The sequence below is a fragment of the Engraulis encrasicolus genome, chromosome 3 (genome assembly GCF_034702125.1).
Source record: "Engraulis encrasicolus isolate BLACKSEA-1 chromosome 3, IST_EnEncr_1.0, whole genome shotgun sequence".
Classification (NCBI taxonomy): Eukaryota; Metazoa; Chordata; class Actinopteri; order Clupeiformes; family Engraulidae; genus Engraulis; species Engraulis encrasicolus.
The window spans coordinates 39,024,146-39,043,288 of NC_085859.1; the positions used below are offsets into that span (position 1 = coordinate 39,024,146).

At 45.0% G+C, this 19,143-nt stretch overlaps 1 protein-coding gene across 2 annotated transcripts in view; it reads right to left on the minus strand.

Annotated features, from left to right (window-relative positions):
* Positions 1 to 1,212: 1,212 nt before the first annotated feature.
* The window catches only part of gpat2 (glycerol-3-phosphate acyltransferase 2, mitochondrial), a 124,656-nt gene continuing 106,725 nt past the window's right edge, over positions 1,213 to 19,143 (minus strand). For both annotated transcript variants that reach the window (XM_063195384.1, XM_063195383.1), the window contains exons 18-23: positions 9,884 to 9,961; positions 7,596 to 7,718; positions 5,491 to 5,611; positions 4,461 to 4,529; positions 1,714 to 1,769; positions 1,213 to 1,373 (exon numbers count right to left, since the gene is read on the minus strand). In XM_063195384.1, the coding sequence (XP_063051454.1) occupies positions 1,257 to 1,373; positions 1,714 to 1,769; positions 4,461 to 4,529; positions 5,491 to 5,611; positions 7,596 to 7,718; positions 9,884 to 9,961 (564 nt within the window). In that variant the 3' untranslated portion in view covers positions 1,213 to 1,256. The remainder of the gene's footprint in view (positions 1,374 to 1,713; positions 1,770 to 4,460; positions 4,530 to 5,490; positions 5,612 to 7,595; positions 7,719 to 9,883; positions 9,962 to 19,143) is intronic.

The window sequence follows — 19,143 nt, forward strand, 5'->3', positions numbered from 1 at the left end:
GGGCCCTGCACCCTCGTGGGCCCCTAATTTCAGAAATGTAAAAACAAACAAACAAAAAAGGTCAGTTCTGCGTTGCTAACTTAGAGGGGCCCTTTAAGCCCAAAGTGCCCAGGCCCTATTTCTCCCTCAGCCCAGCCCTGCGGATTACTAAAGTTCCAGCTCTGTTTCCAGAACATTCAGTACTCATGCTGAGCACAATTGACACTTCGACAAGCCGTCACATCATGTATATAACGCTTTAACAAAACACACGCTACACGCACTCGACCTTGGGTCAGTCCCCATCGTTTATTCATTTCCTCTGTTACAGTGAAAGAAACATTTGTGCTTACTGTAAACACACGGTCTTACATAATCAAAAGGTCCTCTTAGTGGTAACTATTCAAGCATTGTGTTCACTGCAAGTAAACGGGTAGCATTTCAGAATGTCAAATCGAATTGGACGGAACAGAAAAAAATTGAATTAAAATGAAAAAAGAGGACGTTTGTGTTAGCCTTTTTTCTATTTGTTTTATAATATAAGGAACAAGTATTCTTGGCTCAGTAGGTAAGTGGGGACACACTGCACAAAGAATGTACAAGGAACAAACATAATCACTCTTATAATAGAACATACACAGTCATTTTTATAAAAGCAAATAAAAGATGATAGTAAAATGGCTCGTGTAACATTACATAACATGAAATTGTAACATGGTTGGCGTGTTGGCTAAAGCTACAGCTGCCAAATAACGGGAAACAATGATGACTGACCTCCACGTAGTAATGAACAATAATGCAGTGCTTTATCGATTGCACCAAATCCAATTATTATGCTGCACAAATGAAAGTGTGTGTGTGTGTGTGTGTGTGTGTGTGTGTGTGTGTGTGTGTGTGTGTGTGTGTGTGTGTGTGTGTGTGTGTGTGTGTGAGAGAGAGAGAGAGAGAGAGAGAGAGAGAGAGAGAGAGAGAGAGAGAGAGAGAGAGAGAGATTTGAGAGTGATGAAACAAATATGTGTGAGTGTGTGTGTGTGTGTGTGTGTGTGTGTGTGTGTGTGTGTGTGTGTGTGTGTGTGTGTGTGTGTGTGTGTGTTGTAGTTGGTATACAAAGATGTACTGTAACACAGAATATGAATGAGAGTGTCACTGAGCAGAAGTTAAGTGCATGAATTTGTGTGGGAGTGTGTGCGCGCGTAGCAGACAGTGTGAGTGATTGAAGCTGTTGTTTGTTTGTGTGTGTGTGTGATGGAGTGATTGTGATTGTGAGTGTGTCAGTGTTAGTTGTAGACAAACTGCGCAACAAACTTCTGCAGCGTCTCCCGGTTGTCTTTCAGCTGGAATGAGGGACTCAGCTGGAGACGGGCACAGCTGCCCTCTCCCTCCTCGGTCAGAACCTGACACACACACACACACACACACACACACACACACACACACACACACACACACACACACACACACACACACACACACACACACACACACACACACGATCCAAACACTATTGGAAATATGCTGCAGATTGGCAATGTGATCAGTTAATCAGTCAATGCATGCACGCACATATGCCTGATACACACACACACACACACACACACACACACACACACACACACACACACACACACACACACACACACACACACCTCTATTAAGAACAGTGTCTGAATGCCAATTACTTGGAAAAGGAAGGGACCCCGCCCCTGTTATTGAAATACTTAATGATCGACTCACCCCAAGGTCAATCAGAGTACGTACGGAGGTCTTCACCAAGTCCAAGGAAGAGCTCTCTGTTAAACACAGTTCACGTGCACACACGCACGCACGCACGCCCACACAAAAACCAGATACATAAAAAGTAAGAAAATCAATTTCACACTACTGAACGTGGGTCATTTCCTCCAAAAAGCAACGGCGTGCAGATCAGCTGACCTCACGGGGCAGGGAGTTTCCATGGCGACAAATCATCCATAAAATTTGCAATTACACTTTGTTTGTCTTCATTTCATTCGCTGCCCCGCACACTCGTGGTATATCAGATGTGATCAACAACAGATTGCAGATCGGGGCCGTTTTTCTTGCCAAGTCTAATCACTGATACTGCCGTTTGCAGGTTTTTGTTTTGTTTTTTTTTTTTTTAAGAGGAGAGGTGGGTGGTTGAGTTTTCTGGAACGCTCCGATCCCATTCCACAGGGGACAAGGGGGCACGCTTCCGGACCGGAGAGAGAGAGAGAGAGAGAAAGAGAGAGAGAGAGAGAGAGAGAGAGAGAGAGAGAGAGAGTTTGCTGTTCTGCCGAAATGGGCTGCTTTGCTGAAATGAGCCACCGGTAGTCTGTTAACATAACCCAAACTCTAACATCTCGTACAGTACAGTACAGTACAGTAGCGCTCTGTAGCTCATCTTGACAGATAGGTCATGTCGGCAGGACACCAGCCTGTTTTTTTTCTCCCTGAGCCCTGGCCAGCTTTTTCAGTGCCTATTAAGATGCCCATTACTGGGATATTACTTAAACTTTGGCGTCAGCTGAATCTCTATTCCGCTTTTGAACAGGGTGACCTATTCAGAAATAAAAATCGCAGTGGGTGTTTTAGTGTATGTATGAGAGAGAGAGAGAGAGAGAGAGAGAGAGCGTGTGAGTGTGTGTGTGTGTGTGTGTGTGTGTGTGTGTGTGTGTGTGTGTGTGTGTGTGTGTGTGTGTGTGTGTGTGTGTGTGTGTGTCTATTATGTGTGAGTGAGTGAATGTATAAGTTAGTGTGTGCCTGTGTGCGTGCATGCGTGTGTCTGTGTGAACGCGTAGAGTAGAATGTGTGTTCATGTGTGTAAGTGACAATTCTGGGGCTTCAGCAGCCTGATATATGGCCTGAATTACCGGGTCAGCAATCCACAAGGCTGAGGGAGACAGGGGAGCGTACATCAGACTAATGACTACAAATGCGAGAAGTGTACGTGTGTGTATGATGTGTGTGAGCGGCTCAGAGTGAAAATGAGATAAATTGGTGTGCGTGTATGTGTGTGCGCATTTGCACGTGTGCTTGCATGATAGAGCAAAGTCAAGCAGTGTGTGTGCGTGTATGTGTGTGCGCATTTGCACGTGTGCTTGCATGATAGAGCAAAGTCAAGAGTCTGAGCGAAAAAGAGATAGCGTGTGTGTGTGTGTGCATGTTCATGCATGATAGAGTATAGTCAAATACAGTGAAAAAGAAAGATAGAAAGTGTGTGTGTGTGTATGTGTGTGTGCATGTGTCTACATGCATGCAGCATGTGAAAAGAGAGGAGCAGAGACTGTGTGTGTGTGTGGTGTGTACGGTATGTGTAGATGAAGGCTAGTATAGTGTCTCACCTTGATGGTGTGTGTGGTGTGTATCATATGTAGATGAAGGCTAGTGTCTCACCTTGATGGTGTGTGTGGTGTGTATATGTATACTGCCCTACAATTTCAGAACGCAGTATCTTGAAAATGGTCGAAAATGACCAGACCGGAAATTGGCTTCTTTTTCTTGTGTTAAAAAATGGTCCAACTTTTCACCCGTTCAACCGTTTCAGAAAAAAACGATAAAAAATTATTATACTGCGCTTTTTTGTTTTAAGAGGTTTCGTCGTACTAGCCAAGAGCGCAGTATATCACACGAGATACAGCACTTCTCCATTGAAACCGTGGTTTGGGTGTAGACAGTAATACCACAACAGAATGCAGTATCTTGATTTTTGTGGTGTGTGTATATGTATAGATAAGGGCTAGTGTCTCACCTTGATGGTGTGTGTGGCGTGTATACTGCATAAATAGATGAAGGCTAGTGTGTCTCACCTTGATAGTGTGTGTGGTGTGTATACTGCATGTGTAGATGAAGGCCAGTGTCTCACCTTGATCGTGTGTGTGGTGTGTATCATATGTAGATGAAGGCTAGTGTCTCACCTTGATGGTGTGTGTGGTGTGTATATGTATACTGCCCTACAATTTCAGAACGCAGTATCTTGAAAATGGTCGAAAATGACCAGACCGGAAATTGGCTTCTTTTTCTTGTGTTAAAATTTTTTTGGTCCAACTTTGTCCCGTTTCAGAAAAAAACGATAAAAAATTATTATACTGCGCTTTTTTGTTTTAAGCGGTTTCGTCGTACTAGCCAAGAACGCAGTATATCACACGAGATACAGCACTTCTCCATTGAAACCGTGGTTTGGGTGTAGACAGTAATACCACAACAGCAGTATCTTGATTTTTGTGGTGTGTGTATATGTATAGATAAGGGCTAGTGTCTCACCTTGATGGTGTGTGTGGTGTGGATGTGTACTGTAGATGGAGGCTAGTGTCTCACCTTGATGGTGTGTGTGGCGTGTATACTGCATAAATAGATGAAGGCTAGTGTGTCTCACCTTGATAGTGTGTGTGGCGTGTATACTGCATGTGTAGATGAAGGCTAGTGTCTCACCTTGATCGTGTGTGTGGCGTGCACGTGTAGATGAAGGCTAGTGTGTGTCTCACCTTGATGGTGCCTGTCCGTGTTGGCCAGGTCCTGGACAGCAGCGTGCAGCTGGGTCACGCACTCAGGCACTGCAGAGAGGAGGGGAGGGGGGAGGAGAGACAGATTGGGAGGGGGGGTCAATATGGTGCATGGGAGGGGGGCGATGGGCGCACACACACACACACACACACACACACACACACACACACACACACACACACACACACACACACACAATCTCTCTCTATCAACCATGCATACCAAGATGCACACACCCACATCAGAACTAGAAACAACCATGCACACTGAGCTTGCCTTGTTGTGCAAGGGCACAAATGTAAGGCCTATGTGATTGTGAGGACAACATATTTTTGTCTTTGTGTGGAGAGCACTTTAATTAGTGTCTTCATTATGCCTGTGAAAGTCTCCGTCTGGGAATATTCAATGCAGGACTGATGCGCAAAGTACAGCATTGCCCTTGGTCATGGATGTGAAACAACACCTCTTCTGGAATATTCATAATAGTACAAACTAGAAACAAGTCGTCTGACATTTTCTAAGTCCTGGCGCATCTGCATGGAGTTGCTGCTTCGGAAAGCCCACGCCATCGGAAAGAAGGGCAGACCTTGCATGGATGAGTGAGTATGTGAAAAAAAAACTACAGACGCTATGGAAGTAACAAAGAAACCTATAATTAATAAAATATAATTTGCTTTAAGTCTAGTTTAGACATAGGGTAATACTTCATTTTGTTGAATAGTCCTGGCATGGCTGGCTCCTTTGGTGTGTGTGTGTGTGTGTGACAGAGAGAGAGAAAGAGACTGCAAAAGAGGGAGGCAAGGCTGCAGATGAACTAAGAATTGCAGAGAGAAACTGTGAATGATAATGTGTGTGTGAGTGTGTATGACTGACTATGTGTGTGTGTATGTTCGTATGAGTGACTGTGTGTGTGTGTGTGTGTGTGTGTGTGTGCATGTGCATACGTGCGTATGTGCCTATGTGTGTGTGTGTGTGTGATAATGGGGTGCCATCAGCCTGTGAGTGCTGTACCCGAGAGTGGGGTGTTGAGATGGTCTAAGGCCTGGACGGCCCAGCACAGCGCCCTCAGCTGGACACTCAGCAGACTGCACAGGAAGAACAGCATGTCTGGACACTGGGTCGGGTGACTCAGCTGCGGGGCAGAGAGACAGCATTCAACACACATGTACAAGCTTGCATGCGCACGCTTGCACATGTGCACACACACACACACACACACACCAAATGAATACACCGTTAAATAGGAATCCACAAACCAGAACCATTCACTACATCCAACTCGCACACCACAAAGGACACAATATCAAGAACATGAACACATACTGTATATCCATCTGAAAGGGCCTGACAGCTGACAGCTTTGACTGGGCCCAGGACAAAGACATCTGAAAGGGCCCCAAACCCAATACATATACTGTAATGAGGATCCCATTCTGGACCCCCTCTCTCCCTGGGCCCGGGACAAGTGACCCCTTTGTCCCCCCTGTCGGCTTCCGTGAGTACAGGCAGTGTGGACAACAGTGTGCGAATACTAAATCTGATGCCTCACTTGGCATGGCATGATGGACAGCATGTCCATCCAAACCTTCCCAGTATTCTTTAAGTATTCTTCAAGTTCATTTGTTTCAGCCATGCAAGTTTGTTATCTTTTACCTTTACCTGACAAAACTTCTGTCTTCATCAGAGGGTCACATGGATGTTGAAGTGTGACGTGCTTTAAAAGAACTGATGTTGTGGAGGTGTGACGTCACACAACATCCATGTGACCCTCTGATGAAGACGGAAGTTTCACCGATGAAACATGTCAGGTAAAAGATAACAAACTTTTACATGTCTGAAACAAAAGAACTTGATAGTTAATCTAACCTCAAGACATAATGTACTTCATACATCTTCCAAGTATTCTTGAAGTGAGTGCTCTCAAACTCTCAAAAGGTTCTCATTGTATCCATCCTCGTCACTTATTTCATCAGATCTACATCATGCGATGTCTTACTAGGTTCACGATTTCAAAAAAACACCTTCAGAGCCACTTCAATTAACTTTGACGCCTCGAGTCGAGGGGGTCAGGATGTGAAGATTTACAGGGAATTACACCACCGTGACAAAGCTTCTTGAATGACGCTATGACACTTGAATTCAAACAGCGTCAAAGGCACACCTTTGCAAAAGGACTCTTGGTACATTTGCTAGCTTTGAGGGGCCGCCCTCAACCCGGGTGGCACGACAGCAAGTCCCTTTCTTGTCGTGGTCTGATAGAGAAAATGCTGTGAGTCGTGTGTGTTCCCCGTCACAGCAATACCCTTGAGTCCTGCCTGCCATGTCCTTGCCACTGTGTGTGTGTGTGTGTGTGTGTGTGTGTGTGTGTGTGTGTGGCGGGGCTTTGTGTATGTGGGTCTGTGTACATGTGGGTTAGTGTATGCGCACCAATACATTTATGAGTCGTTATAGCATGTGTATACGTGTACGCGCACGTGTACGTGTACGTGTGTGTGTGTGTGTGTGTGTGTGTAAAAGTGTGTAAAAGTGTGTGTGTGTGGGTGGTTTTGTATGTATGGGTGTATGTGTGTGTGTGTACAAACTGAACATACTTGTGTACTTACTATGTGTGAGCATAAGGTGCACCCAGCACCATTTGTGCAAGTCTACAAATAGCCCTGAGTGTGAGCACAGTGTGTAGTCCTTGTCTTCTTAGTCACTGGACCATCAGAGAGATCTCCTGCATGTCCTTTTTGCGAGTTTGAAGGCCACCAAACTACAGTAACATCTTACCCAGAAGAGAACTGGATGGCGTAATAGCGTAGTGCAGTGGTTCCCAAGCTGGGGGTCGGGACCCCTACAGGGGTAGCGGAGGTGTTGAAGGGGAGTCGCGGACAAAAGGGACTTGCATTCACTTGTGTGGTTTATAGATTTGCTGTCCGGTTGATTTCTAGCAACATTACCGGACAAACTATTAATGGAAAATCTACCAATATTAATGGAAAAAAAATGACTCAGGCAATCAAGGCTAAGACTATAGTGGGTGTGGGGGGGTCGCAAAAATATTCTGCAGTTCAAAAGGGGGTCCCCGCTGAAAAAGTTTGGGAACCACTGGTGTTAGTGGTACACCTTTGTACCTTGAAGGAGCGAGCCTCGTGCTCTTCACAGTCTGAGTCGCTGTTCTCTGATTCGTCGGCAGCGCTCCACGTCAGAGCACCCTGCCTCTTCATGATGTCACACACCGGCGTCTCACGGGGAACCTGCAGCCCACACAGATGAGACAGACAGACGGATGGACAGACAGACAGGCAGGCAGTAAGGCACACAAACATACACATTGCACTGTGCAGATGACACAGGTCATGTTAGGTCTGACATAAATGGAGACAAATACTTGAATACAAATTACCTAGTAAAAACAGTGCCCTCACCAAGTTTTGAATTCAACACCATTTGATATCTTGTTAAAACCCTTATCATCAAGGCAAGGCTTAACAACTCCCCATGTTTCACCACCTAAGCTGTTTATCCAATGTCTTAATGCCCGACTGTTGCAGAGAGTGCTGTTGCCTGGTCCCCTGGACGGTGGTTTAGAGCCTTTATGGACAATCTTAAATGTCTGTCTGATCTATCCCTTCTGGTCACTTGGCTGGCCTGGTGGGAACAACTTCTTTAATCAGACCAACAGACTGCTCCACCAAACAGACTGTCTATGGCAGTGGTTCTCAACCATTTTTGAAGAAACGCCCCCTTGGCCTCCTCACAAGCCTCCTAATGCCCCCTTGACATCTTCACAAGACTGATAACGCCCCCCTTAGTATTAAAAACTTAAATGGACTAGTGCCCCCCAATGGCAACTAAGTACCGCCCCCTCTCCGCTGTATCTTTCTCAAGGCCCCTCTAGAGCTTTCCAATGCCTCCTGGTGGGCTGTACCGCCCCCGTTGGGAAACACTAGTCTATGGGGTAATGAGGCCATCTGATGGGCTCACAGCCTAGCCCTCTAGCCTTCCAGTCTAGACCAAAGCCTTTTAGGGTCGACATTTTGGACAAATGAACTTGGTAGCTCACTACCAGGAACACTTATACCCATTTCGAGTGATGTACCACCCGTTTTCCTTTACAAGACACACTTAAGTTTATTGGGAAACAAGTCAATTTTCCAGCTCAACAGTTAAAGGGGCACAAGGTAGGATTATGTAGTTTGCGCGGTGCCCGTGGCATGCCCGTCTCAAAATCTACAGTCATGAAAAAATGCTGTTTAAATTCGTTAAAACTCGCTATGAGAATGTTTTTCATCACGGAATGCCAGCAGTTGATACCAAATCTGAATACGGTATGTAAAGCGATTTTTCGTATGAGAAGTGTTTCCCACGACACTCGTAGCGGGTCGCTCTGTCAAAAGTTACATTTGGGGTTCTCTGACAGCGGACCGTGAAAGTGGTCGCGAGAGTCATCCTTGACTTACTAATGACTCAAATAAGCATCGGCTGACTTGGGACAGTGATTAATTTCACTTTTAATCCTGCATAGAGCCCCTTTAAACAGTTGAGTTATACCATTTTTTTTTACATTTTTTTTACATCCGATGGTTCCATTTCTAACTCTGCACTGCTAGCAGGTTGGGTATTACATGAGCTTAGTTTCGGCCAGGGATGGAGGTCGGCTGAATTGATTTGAAAACAGTAATCACAAATGGTAAACTTTTGTTTAAACATTCTCATTTTGCTCTGTGAAGCATACAAGGAGTTACACATTTGCAACTGAGAGCAGGAGACAGCAACACACTCTGTAGTAAAAAGAAGTATAGCAAAACATGTGTACGGTCATGGCCAAGTCATTGGAGATGAATGAATCTGCTATGAAGAAATATGCCAAAGTTGCAACTTTACCACCAAGACCACACAGAAATAATAGCAATGCATAGAAGAAATCCCACAAACATACTGCATACACACATGCACGCACGCACGCATGCACGCACGAACGCACGCACGCACACACACACACTAACATACTGGGAGCTGCTGTAGGTAAAAACATCTACGTATGGAATGTGACTATGAAATGTGCCTGAGAAATATTCACTCATGCACAAATAGTACTGAATTGTTTTTTTTCATGGGTGAATATGTATTTGCCTCCATATCAACTGTCAATGTCAATGTCTTCCATCAATGTGTGTACGTCCAGTGTATGTGTGTTACGTACAGTATCTGTATGTGAATGTTCCATGTGTGTCTTGTGTGCGTGTGTGTGTGTGTGTATTGAGTGTGTGAATGTTTATGTGTGTTTTGTGTGTGTGTGTGTGTGTGTGTGTGTGTGTGTGTGTGTGTGTGTGTGTGTGTGTGTGTGTGTGTGTGTGTGTGTGTGTGTGTGTGTGTGTCTATGCGTGTGTGTTGCGTTGAGTGTGTGTGTATACAGTACCTCCTCCATGACGAGGACTCCACAGCGCACCAGGCTGTCCACAGCATCCAGGGCGAAGCTCTCCGCAGACTGACACGGCTGAGATGAGATGCCGAGTATAGTGGAGTGGAGTGGAGTGGACAGGCCGATTGACAGACAGGGAAATGACAGACGACAAGCACAACGCGTTAAGGCAGCATACAGTAACAACCAGCTGTGGTGTGTGTCTACAGTAGTTAAGTCCACTAGCAGTGTAGTGTAGTGGTGAAGGGAGCATATGTGGCTGTCAAACAGTCTGGTGGAGCCAGGACAGCTGGCAAACACAAGACTGCAGCGCAGTGGAGGACCGGAGGTGTATTGGGTTGCTGATAGGGATCAGGATGCAAACGATTAATCGATTTGTTGACTTTAAACGATTAATGCGTTAATCGATTAAAAAACATTGATCACAATTAATCGCCAATTCAACTGACAAGAGACTCAGGTGAAACTGGCAGGTGAGGAGGGTGTGAAGAGGGGTGTGAATAGTGGGAATATTTAAATCACTTTAGGATTAAAGAATTTAAATAGAATTCATTTAAATGTAGCATTTTATCTAATTTTTAATTTACATTTTTTATATTCAGTAGGTGCTTTTTTTGAGAAACATTGAGATTTTTGGGGGAAAACGCCTCTTATCTATTAATCGTAAGTCAAACGATAAGGCAATCAACTAACGATTCATGAATTATTAATCGCTAATTTGCATCCCTAGTTGCTGAGCAATATAACCAAGACGCTTTAACTCCCTGAAGGCTTAATCCAAGATATTCACACAGTCACTATGATGGTTGTTGCACGATGCAATACATCAGCCCAGTAAAAAACTAATTCACTGCACAGCACATCATGTACTGAATGAGTGATCATCTCTCCGACAGAGACAGACATCACATCTGGCAGAGTCATTGCGGATGAAATTGAGATGTCTACATACACACTACTGAGGGCATCATAGATACACTTAATATACTTAACCCATTGACGCCTAAAGCACCTGCAAAAAAAGGCTATTGAATGCTTAAGCCCTTTTAAGAAAAGTTGCCCTCAGCCTATAAAATGCAACTCATTGCAACTCATTTAAATGCAACTCATTGCATGTTTTTATGTGCTTTAGAAGCTAAGACCTCATCTTGCATTAGAATGTGTTCATTCAGCTCTAACATACCAAGATTCTTAATAAAACTCACAAATCTCATGACCCTGAATGTTGCGTCATGCAGCTCCAGGCGCCAGGGCCAATGTTGTGCAGCGCAACATCCAGCATCAATGGGTTAAACTACATGCGCCAAACAAAAGGAAATATTGATAATTTTCTCATTTACATTTCTCCATGGCCAGCTTTCCACTCATCAGATGCTTAGAGTGCCTCTTAGTGTATTTAGAAAGAGCTTGTGGCCATGAGAGCTTCAACAGAGCTGAGCCACGGGGCAGCATAGACATTTCCCGCTGTTGTGCATCATGTGTGTGCTTTTGTTCTCTTGTTCAACTTGAAGGCCAGAGAACTCAAGCAAGACTCAATGCCATCTCGTGTTTTTCTTTCAAAACATGCTTTCACTATAGCGCTAAACAGGGGGTGCACTAATCTTGTGATGTGCAAACTTGTGTGAATTGAAAGGACACATTCATGAACCATAACCAATCCAGTAACAATCATACGGTACCACTACGTAATGCAATTCAAAAGCCTTCACTGTCCTGATAATGTTAATGATTTACAACCACAGTGGGTTTTTTTCTTTCTTGACTGTATCATTGAATTAAACAGACTGAACATTAGCTATAGAATGTGATGTGGTGGGATTTATGCGATTCCACGGTACGTTGACAGAGAACTCAAGCAAGACTCAATGCCATCAAATGCTTTTTCTTTCAAAACGTGCTTTCACTACAGCGGTAAACAGGGGATGCACTAATCTTGTGATATGCAAACTTTTGTAATTTGAAAGGACACATTCATGAAACGTACCGAATCCAGTAACTCATACAGTACCACTACGTAATGCAATTCAATAGCCTTCATTGTCCTGATAATGTTAATGATTTACAACCACAGTGGGTTTTTTTTCCCCTTACGGTTAAACCAATGACTGTATCATTTGGCTAAACAGACTGAAGAGAACAGTAGCTAGAATGTGATGTGGTGGGATTTATGCGATTCCACGGTACGTTGACAGAGAACTCAAGCAAGACTCAATGCCATCAAATGCTTTTTCTTTCAAAACGTGCTTTCACTACAGCGGTAAACAGGGGATGCACTAATCTTGTGATATGCAAACTTTTGTGATTTGAAAGGACACATTCATGAAACGTACCGTAGCCACTACGTACCACTACGTAATACAATTCAATAGCCTTCACTGTCCTGATAATGTTAATGAAATACCACCACAGTGGCTTTTTTCCCCTTACGGTTAAACCAATGACTGTATCATTGAGTTAAACAGACTGAACAGTAGCTATAGAATGGGATGCGGTGGGATTAATGCGATTCCACGGTGCGTTCGTACGTCTCCAACAGACCTGCACTGTGAATGCTGATGAGACTTGCGACTGAGTGCCTGCTGTGCTGGTCATGCAAGAGATGTGACATTTAACCAGGGCTGGACTGGCCATCTGGCATAGCGGGCATGTCCCATGGGCCCCACACCCTTTTGGGCCCCTATTTTCAGAAATGTAAAAAGAAAAACAATTTTTTTTTTTACATTTCTGAAAATAGGGGCCCAGAAGGGTGCGGCGCCCACCGGTGAGTCCGCTCTGTGCCTCTAATTATGAGGGTCCCCTTTAAGCCAAAAGTGCCCGGGCCCTATTTCTCACCCAGGCCAGCCCTTCATTTAACTATGGCAGAAGACCTGCATACGGAATAAATACAGCTCAAGCAGTGTTAAAAAAACAAAAACCTAGTAGTGTTCAAAATCTGACGGTAGTTGAAGAGGGGTTGGCATTTTCCCCCTCCTTTATAATAATGCACATTCATCCACAATATCAGCCAATATAGATAAATATACACTATATGGTATATCAAGTATGCATACTGAATACATACAGCTCAAGTAGTGTGAGAGCGTCTCATTGAGTCTGTCTGAAATGACAAACATTTGCGATCCTACTTCCCCACTGCACTTTGAAAAAGGAGCGTGCAAATGTAGGAGCATTAGCAGTATCGTCTCCTTGCCCGGGGAGTCCATCCTTTTGTTTTTGTTTTGTTTTCCTTACAGTCCGTGTTCCCAGTTTCCGGATCACAGTGCTGCGCTCTTTGCCCCCCCTGGATGATACCACCAGTATTTTGCGTGTTGGTCTACTACTTTAACAGCAAGTATGTGCAGTCGGTTGCTCGTGATGACGCGCATAATTTACAGCTTGCAGCAAACGTACCGAGGGCCTGATGCTGGAGTGGAGGAGGAGGGGTAGTGGTCTGGGTCTCCAGTGTTAGTGGAGGAAGGCTAGGCATGAAGTAATTGGTGGTAGTGGACGAGGACTGGTTGGCAGGCATGGTGTAACATTGTGGTGTAGAAAAGGGGTTGGAATAGAGGTATCTGGTGGTAGTCAAAGAGGACTTGGCATGAAGATATTTGGTGGCAGTCAAGGAGGACTTGGCATGGGTTAATATTGCAGTATTGCAGGAGTAGAGGTTGGAATAAACTGAGCTATCTGGTGGTAGTGGACGAGGGCTTGTTGGCATGGGGCATTTTTTCCCAAACTGGAATGGGCGAGCTGAATAGAACAATGGCTGAGATGTGTGTTTTTATACACCATTAACAGACGTTAAGTACTTTTTAATTGTTTGGTGAATTGTATGCTGAAATTGTCCATCTGAAGTGTAATTTATAACCCCTAGACAGGTCATGTAACAAGTTCCATTGTGATGATGGTAGAAAAAACGTCAGGTCTATTGGAAATGAGGATTACCCAAAATGACAGCTTAATGTCCGACTGTGCGATATTCGCTTAGGGGGTGCGCGACACACATTGAAATGCGCAAGGGGGTGCGCACACAGTGGAAAAAGTTTGGGAACCACTAGCATTGGGCAACATTTTGTTGTAGGAGGGGATGGAATAAAGGTATCTGGTGGTAGTCAAAGAGGACTTGGCGTGAAGAGATCTGGTGGTAGTCAAGGAGGGCTTGGCACAGGCTAATATTGCAGTGTTTATGAGGAGTAGGGGTTGGAATAAACTGAGCTATCTGGTGGTAGTGGACGGGGGCTTGTTGGCATGGCAACATTTTGTTGTTATGTAGGAGGGGTTGGAATAGAGGTATCTGTTGATAGGCCATGGAATGGGGCAATATTGTGGTAGTAGATGAGGGGTTGGAAAAGAGCTATTTGGCCCTAGAAGCGGGATTGGGATTGGGTTGTCTGAACCTGGAGAAGGGGCAGGCTGGCATCAGGGAAGCCGACAGGAGGGGACAAAGGGGGTCAGTTGTCCCTTGCCCAGAGTGGTGGGGCTCAGAATTGAGTAGTACCAGTATTGGGTCCCTACAACAATGTGTGTATTGAGTGCGGGGTCCTTACAGATGACTTGGTCCCGACCAGGGCCCGGCCAAAGCCATCAGCAACCCTGGTTGGCATGGTAGTAGTGTAGCTGGTTGTTGATGGGGTTGGGAGTGGGGACTCAGCAAGGGGTGATGATGAGTAGCTGGAGACAGCTGTCTCATCTGCTGCTGTGGCACTTGACATTTCTGCACCATTTTGAATGTTTATCTTTTGGAAAGTTACTTACGTTTCTGTGTGTGTAGTCGTGCAGTTATTATATGAATGTAGCTGAGAGAGAGAGAGAGAGAGAGAGAGAGAGAGAGAGAGAGAGAGAGAGAGAGAGAGAGAGAGAGAGAGAGAGAGAGAGAGAGAGAGAGAGAGAGACAGAGACAGAGAGTGTGAGAGTATGTGCATGCGTGTGTGTGTGAAGGAGCGAGCGAAGGAGTGTGCGTGTTTGGAGGGGTGGAGGATAATTACAGCTGATGCCAGTGGAGCACCCTTCAATCTGAATTCAATTTCACTGCAAGATACTGCATACAAATGAGAGAGAGAGAGAGAGAGAGAGAGAGAGAGAGAGAGAGAGAGAGAGAGAGAGAGAGAGAGAGAGAGAGATGTAGGGGATAGTCGAAGTGTGATGGCGTGAGTGAGAGAGAGATAGAGTGAGGGAAAGAGAGGAGGGGGGGTGTATGTGATAGTTGAAGTGTGACGGTGTGAGGGAAACGGAGAGAGTGAAAGAGTAAGTGAATGCCACAGCCATACAGCTGCACTAAATAGGAGTCACAGATGAGGAAACAAACAAAAAAAAACAAGCCAATGAGAAAGAGACAGAGTGGTGCAGAGATTGGAAAACAGCTACGGTGGTTTGATACAGCCAAGCTTGCAGAATTGTCAAAAATAAATCTTAGAAATGTGTCTGTGTGTGAGAGAGATGGTGCCAGCGAGAGACCGTGTGTGAGAGAGAGAGAGTGTGTGAGAGAGAGGGTGAGAGAGAGGGAGAGAGAGAAAAAGAGAGAGAGAGGGAGGGAGAGAGGGAGCATCAGAGCCAAAAGGCAGGCAGGGGAAGCGGCAATGTGTGCACAGATGGAGACGATTCCACCAACAGGATGAAAAGGCTTGGCCATGCTTTGGAACAGCCGCTACAACATGACTGCGAGCCATTTAAGTCCAGGCCAGCAAGCCCTCTCCTCCTCTCCCCCTAAAATCCTCTGTCTCTCAGGCCAGCGGGCCAGCGGGCCAGGACTGAGGCAAACACAGCTATTTTATCCCACACAGAGAGAGAGAGAGAGAGAGAGGGGAAGCACACACACTTAGCAACGAGTGTGCCATATGCATCCACAAACACACACACTCAGCGATGCAAGTGCCATATGCATCTACAAACGCCCACTCTTCTCCATCCACAAACGAATACAGCCACATCAATGGCCGTACCATATGTGTGTACTGTACATCGCACATTCAGGCCAGGATGAAATCCAACACGACTGCACTGTACCGGATATCCTTACAACACAGCTTTCTGGCTACAGCTTGTCAAAGGGCTGGTGAAGAAAAAGTTAACTTCAAAAGTTTGATCAAAGGACTTGCATCCCAGTCCAGACCTACACCAGAGGGGCAGGGAGAGAGAGAGAGAGAAAGATAAAGACAGCCACCAGGTTCTCAGCATCCACCTTAGTATGGAGTCAAGCTCAAAGTCAAGTATTTTCGTCATAGCTATTACAGTATTACATAACATGTACTGTAGTTTCAGAAAGTATACTCAATTTGTCTGGCAGTCACCTGGCATGACTATGCTGCTATCTTTTAGAGTTTTACTTCTTACCTGGAAATAACCACACAACCTGCTGTGTTTAACATTTGCAACTTTTACATTTTTTCTCCATGAGGTATTCTTACTTACTGTATATACTGTACCTGATCTATGGATCTATGATCTATACTGTAACTGACCTTATGTTGATGCATACATACACCCTGTCACAAATGCCGACCACCTGAATTAAATCTTTTTTGGCATGCACACAATGCATTGTGTATGTAAACCTACACGTGTCATCCCAGGCATATGGTATACAGTCATGTGGCCTCAATCAGCGGTGGCTAACCTGTGGCTTGCAAGCCGCATGCAGCTCTTTGCCTGGTGTCATACGGCTGTTGCATTCATACCCATGAACCACCTTGAAGTTTTTGATGCTGTTGTCAAGGCATTCAAATAATCATCTGCTCAAGAGAGTGAGTGGCGCCTGTCTGCTCATGTGTATGATTCTGGCCTGTAGTGCGTGAAGGATGGGTGCTGTTTGTACTGTATTGCTGTTGTACTACATTTTTGTTTGGGATCAGGGTGAATCCGTGTGTCGTCCAGACCCTTATGTGAACTCACGAAGCTGATTGGAAATACAAGAGGGTCTGGCAAGAGTCAGGCTACCTATAATCACTGCTTCATGTCCAACAAACAGGACACATCTAGCTCTCCTGTCCTCTTCTCTTCAGAACCTGTGAAGTTACGAAGTGCCAGTGAGCAGAGGAGTACACACTACAGGGACACACAGTACTCGTACAGTATACGTCTGTTGAGCAGAGAATACTGGAGCACATGGGAACAGACACAGACAGTGTACGATTCCGTATGTCTGGAGGCTGACTGGAAGACTTAAACAGAGGCAGACTGGCTGTCAAAACTGATGGATTTGTCAATAAAGCACCATACTGCAGTGCCAGGGTGTCTACAGGTTTTAGCAAGTCAAAATTAAGACATTTTAAGACTTTTCAATACCATTTTCCAAATGAAATTAGGACCAACTCGCAAGATCATACACAGGTTCAAATGAAGCACAAAAACCAATTGGTTATTTACATTAATGTAGCCGTTTGAAAACACAAAACTATACACAATGAAACTTTACACTAAATAAAATTCAATAATGCGTTCTAAATTACACTACATGGCTACAAGTCGCGAAGTTAATCACATGGCTGACATAATTATTCCTCCCTAAATTAAGCTCCACAAATTTAAGACATTTGGGTTGAAAATTTAAGACAAAATAAGACTTTTCAAGGCCTTATTTGGCGAAAATGAAATTTAAGACTTTTTAAGGACCCGCGGCCACCCTGCAGTGCTGTGTGTCTGGAGCAGCAGGAACCAAGCAGCCTTATTCCACTGACACTAGTAGTAGTCAGCACAATCTTTCATCACATCAGAGGGACTGTTAGCCTGCTCTGGGACCAAATGCTTACAGAGCTTGGAGGTCTCGATACCCAGGCTAGGGAATTGTGGCCTATCGGTTAAGAAGTTTTTATAAAGGTTGCAGGCTGGAATCCCAAAACAGAATGCAGGTGGTCTTCTATCCCTCATCCATGGTGGAGGTGGCCTTGAGCATGGCTCCTAACTCCACATTGCTCCAGTGACTGTAACCAATACCCTGGCTCCAAAACAACTGTATGTCGCTTTGAATAAAAACATCAGCCTAAAGTGTAATGTGATCTGGAAAACAAGTTCCAGTATTCCTCAGTTGCCAACACCAAGGGTTGTTATGCTTCTTCAGCTGAAACACTGTGCCCCCCTCCCCCCCCATCAAACCTTTCAGTTCCAAGCCAATGATAATACTTTGCACAGCTTCACATGTCTTCCGGTACCCCATGCTCTAATTAACAGCAGCAGAGGGTACAAACTGCAAATGAATCACGCAGCCAGGGAAGCCGTCATGGGGGGGCAAAGGGGACATTGCCCCAGGCCCAGGGAAAGAGGGGCACCAGAATTGGGACCCCATTACATTGTATGTATTGAGAGGGGGGCCCTTTCAGATGATTTTGTGCCCGGGCCCAGTCTGCCTGCACGCAGCCACAGAGGCATCCAAGGCAGCAAAGACATGCCCTGCTATGAGTTAATCTGCTGTGTTTGATTAGTGACTCCCTTCTCTCTTGCTTTGATATCTCCATTACACCCCGAGTATTTTTTAGCTCTGTGCATCACACAGCTCTGTGTAGTAGTTGGGGCAGCAAAATTTACCTGAAATGAAAGGCAAGCTGTCATCATCATCATCATCATCATCATCATCATCGTCGTCGTCATCACATTCTTCCCAACAGTCCTCTAACAAAAATGCTTAGCCATACAGGAAAAAGAAGGGAAAAAAACCCTGAAGTCACTGCGATGTATGTCCACCAGTAAAGAATATTTCATTGCTCTTTAGAAGTGTTTGAGAGAAAATTGGCTGCAAGGGGAGTTATTTAACATGCACTTTCTAGGTCTGGCTGGTCACGTTGCTCTTAGTTGTGTGTGTGTGTGTGTGTGTGTGTGTGTGTGTGTGTGTGTGTGTGTGTGTGTGTGTGTGTGTGTGTGTGTGTGTGTGTGTGTGTGTGTGTGTGTGTGTGTGTGTGTGTGTGTGTGTGAGTGAGAGAGAGAGTGAGAGTGAGAGTGTGTTTGTGTTGCATATCTTTGGCATCTTGTTTCCAACTATCTCATCATCTTAGTCCAAAGGCAATGTATATGTATGTATCTGAGTTTGGATGTACTGTACTGTGCATGGATATGTGTGTGTGTGTGTGTGTGTGTGTGTGTGTGTGTGTGTGTGTGCGTGTGCGCATGCACTTGTGTAATGCAGCCCCGAGCTGGGAAAACATCAAAGTGTCTTGAACATCTGGCTTTCCCGTCACCACCGCGCGCAGCGGCTAACATCATGTACACAATTACAAATAACGGCTCAGATTTAATCACTTCAGTCATTCGATTTGTCCAATTCTAAAAGGGCATAATTAGCAGAGCCACAC